Genomic DNA, 3,546 nt, shown 5'->3' on the forward strand with positions numbered 1-3,546 from the left:
AAAACACTTACCCCTCAAAAAGACACGATCAAACACAAAAATGGTGAACTGGTATAGGTTTATTGCCCCTATCAACACTTTCAGTCAAACACAGACATGCAGAACATTATCAATCTTCGTTTAGCAGGCTACTGCGTGATGATAGAAGTCATCATCTTCGAAATCTGCGTAGGGGGTAAGATAGAAGCTGGCGAATACCAACTAGACTTCAGACACAGTTTTGTGAGATAAGCGACATTCGCCCACTATCTGTGGTGTGGCGTTTCACTGTCACACATTCAGGAGACCCAGGTTCGATTCCCGAATAGAGAGAATTCTTATCGAACATCTCTGTTGGGTTGGGGGGTTTTTTTTTTTATTGTTTGGTGGTTGTTGCTTTTTTTTTGGGGGGGGGGGGGTTGTTGTATCCCTCTTAGCCTGGGTTGGTCCTGACAGGCAGGGTCGAAAACTCGCCTACCAAATTATGATCTAAATTGGGTCGATGGGGGCCTAAAACTCTTACATTAAAAAGTAAGATTGTCCTTCGAAACTTGTAAATTCTCTAATAAACGAAATCCAAATGCTAACTGCAGGACTGCTATCTCAAGACACAAACAGTGTAACTCAGAATTTAAATAATTTCCTCCCCACCAGGGAAGACCCGGGTTGAGACGGTTCGTCGAGATCATTAAATAGTCTGCAGTACATGGAGGACAGTTAATACGTCAATGTACTGTCAGGAACCGACCGAACAAGGCTAAAACAGTGAATTCCAAACAGCAGTAGCTGCATTCTTTCAAACTGGTGCGGAGAGAAAAACAGAGACGAAATCAAAAGTAACACCAACAGCTGTGTTCTTTCAAATCAGGAGAAAACAGCGAAGAATTCGATTAGGGGAACATCAAACATCAGTGCCCTCAAAGAATAGGGCGTAAAGAGAAACGACACCCAGCAATAGTATTATTATACCCTCAAACAAGAACGGGGGACAGACAGTGTGGGGAATAACATAAAGAGCAGTCCCAGCTTGCACGGAGATTATAATATTGTTGTAAAGTACATCAGAGAAAGAGGTCGTCACCTTTATCGTCACCTTTATCGTCACCTTTATCGTCACCTTTATCGTCACCTTTATCGTCACCTTTATCGTCACCTTTATCGTCACCTTTATCGTCGCTTTGGTCGTCACCTTTATCGTCACCTTTATCGTCGCTTTGGTCGTCGCCACCTCCTTCATCGTCGCCTCCTTCATCGTCGCCTCCTTCATCGTCGCCCAAGGAGTGTAGGATGTCTGGGAACACTTCTAACACGCCTTCCGGTCTCTCGGAGACCAGTAGCCAACAGATGAAGACTCCGCGAAGCACGAACGGCGCTTCCGGCCAGCCCACCCGAGGAAACACGAGGAACACGAAGCTCAAAACTGTGAGCAGAAATGTGAGTCCTGATTTCTTATCTTATGACTGTTTTGTTGTTGTTTTAGGTATAGCAAGAGTTTCGCAGCACTTCGTCATCATCATCGTGTGCCAGACCTGCGACAGACATGGGCGATCTTGGATGCTCTAAAAAAAAGCTAGGTTTCCCTGATCGTTCGCTGTACCCATTTGTTTAGATTTGCCAAGTAGATTGTTCTGGGCCTAGCCCTGCCTCGTTTGCCTTCAGTAGCAACACAATAAAGTCATAAAGAAATGAAGATTGGAGGTGTTGCAAGACAGTAACAAACACAACAGAAAAAAAGAGAAGAGATAAGGATGATAGATGTTTGTTAGGAAATAAGGAGCTAACCACGCCACAGATCCCGCCAACCATCCCTATACTGTAGTTGTCATTTATTGTGGGATGTGTGTTCATAAGTACATTGTCATGTTCTCCTTAATTAAACATTATCTGTCTATCTGTCTGTCTGTCTGTCTGTCTGTCTGTCTGTCTGTCTGTCTGTCTGTCTGTCTGTCTGTCTGTCTGTCTGTCTGTCTGTCTGTCAGCCTGTCTGTCTACATTTTTCGATCATTTATTGTCTATCGTTCTGTTTCTTTGGCACTTTTCCAACAAGGCCGATCTACATGTCTGCATTGTTTCTCTTAGCCACGCCGTTTGTATCGCCGAGCCGGTATAATCCACTTCAGTTCACCAATAACGGAAAGCGCTCTAGTCTGATTTGCTCTTCCTATCGCCCCCCCCCCCCCCCACCTAAAAAAAAATGTCTTTTCCCCTCCCCTAAACCGGTTTCATGGCGAAAAGGGCCCTTTATCGAGAAAGCCGACTGGACGCAAAACAAAGATTGAACCCGCCCATTTCACCATTAAACTTTGCTATCAACTTTTCCTTTTTCTTTGTTGATTGTTGTGTGTTTTCTTTTCTTTTCTTGGACACTTGGCTACCGGGCAATAAACTGAGTCTTAATTTACATTCAACGGTCTCAGAGCTAAAAAATCGTATGTAAAGATAAGACAAAAAGTGAATCACGTTTAGAAACAGTCTTCTTATTCTCTAATGCATGTGATTATTTCTTCTCGTTCGAAGCCGATAAACGACGAATGGGGTCTCTCGTTAAGGTGTTCACCTTTCGTTCACTAGGCCCCAGGTTCGAAACCTGATAGCGACGGGTAATATTCTTCTCTAAAAGTTTCTCATTTCACCTATTTTTCTGTTCTCTAACCATTTTTCTGTCGTCTGCTTTCGTCTCCACTTCTGCCCCCCACGTCCTCATTTTTTTGCCCCCTCCTCTGGGCTCATGACTCTTTCTACAGCCTTTCTACTGCTACCCCTTGGCTTCTTCTTACTGCTGTCTGTCAGTCACATTATTATACCTCACCTTAGGGTTGGTAAGATCTATACCTAGCCTTCTCGGATAAGGTCGAAAAAGCTCGGAGATCTCGCGCGCAAGTTGCACACATTGAAGATCCCTTGGTGATCCAAAATCGATAAGAATAGGCTTTGGCCGCCACCAGGGGAAAAATTCTAAAGTAATTCCAAACTGAAAATGTTTAATGTGTCCCGCGCTCTCATATGACCTTATGCTGTTGCGAGCGCCGTAAAACACTTTTTTTAAAAAGGTCTTACTCTCAGTGATATCCCTGCTCATTCGGAGCCGATTAACGACGTGTTAGACCGGTGTCGACACAAACTTTGACCTCCAATCAATATTCCGGAATAAAGCAAACAGTTTTATATCCCCCCTAATTTCCAGCGCCCAGTGGGTCTCGGGGCCAGCGTATAAAGCGGACATTTTTGCTATAAAGCGGGGCGCTAGTGTACAGCAAAACAAGACAAGCTGAGAGAAAAGTAAACTTTGATGAGGGACGTTTTCTTGAATTAGAATTTCAGATTTACAGGTACGTATTACCGTATTTTGAGTTGGGGGACGGGGTAAGTGGGTGGGAGTGAAAAGGGGTGGGTGGGAGTGAAAAGGGGAGTGGGGGGGAGGGGGGGTTGCTAGGACATTAAGGTTATCAGAAACTAATCTTGCATTGTATTTGTACCATGGTATAGTTTCATTATGGCAAGTAGACCACTGGCACTCATAGACTCATGCACAGACACACACACACACACACACACACACACACACAT

General features: G+C 44.3%; 1 protein-coding gene across 1 annotated transcript in view; it reads left to right on the plus strand.

Moving 5' to 3' along the window:
• Positions 1–482: 482 nt before the first annotated feature.
• The window catches only part of LOC106012446, a gene marked incomplete in the record, with an annotated part of 28,765 nt that continues 25,701 nt past the window's right edge, over positions 483–3,546 (plus strand). The window contains 1 exon segment of the mRNA XM_013085440.2: positions 483–1,413. Within this exon segment, the coding sequence (XP_012940894.1) occupies positions 1,267–1,413 (147 nt within the window).

Source organism: Aplysia californica, unplaced genomic scaffold, assembly GCF_000002075.1.
Source record: "Aplysia californica isolate F4 #8 unplaced genomic scaffold, AplCal3.0 scaffold00374, whole genome shotgun sequence".
Taxonomy (NCBI): Eukaryota; Metazoa; Mollusca; class Gastropoda; order Aplysiida; family Aplysiidae; genus Aplysia; species Aplysia californica.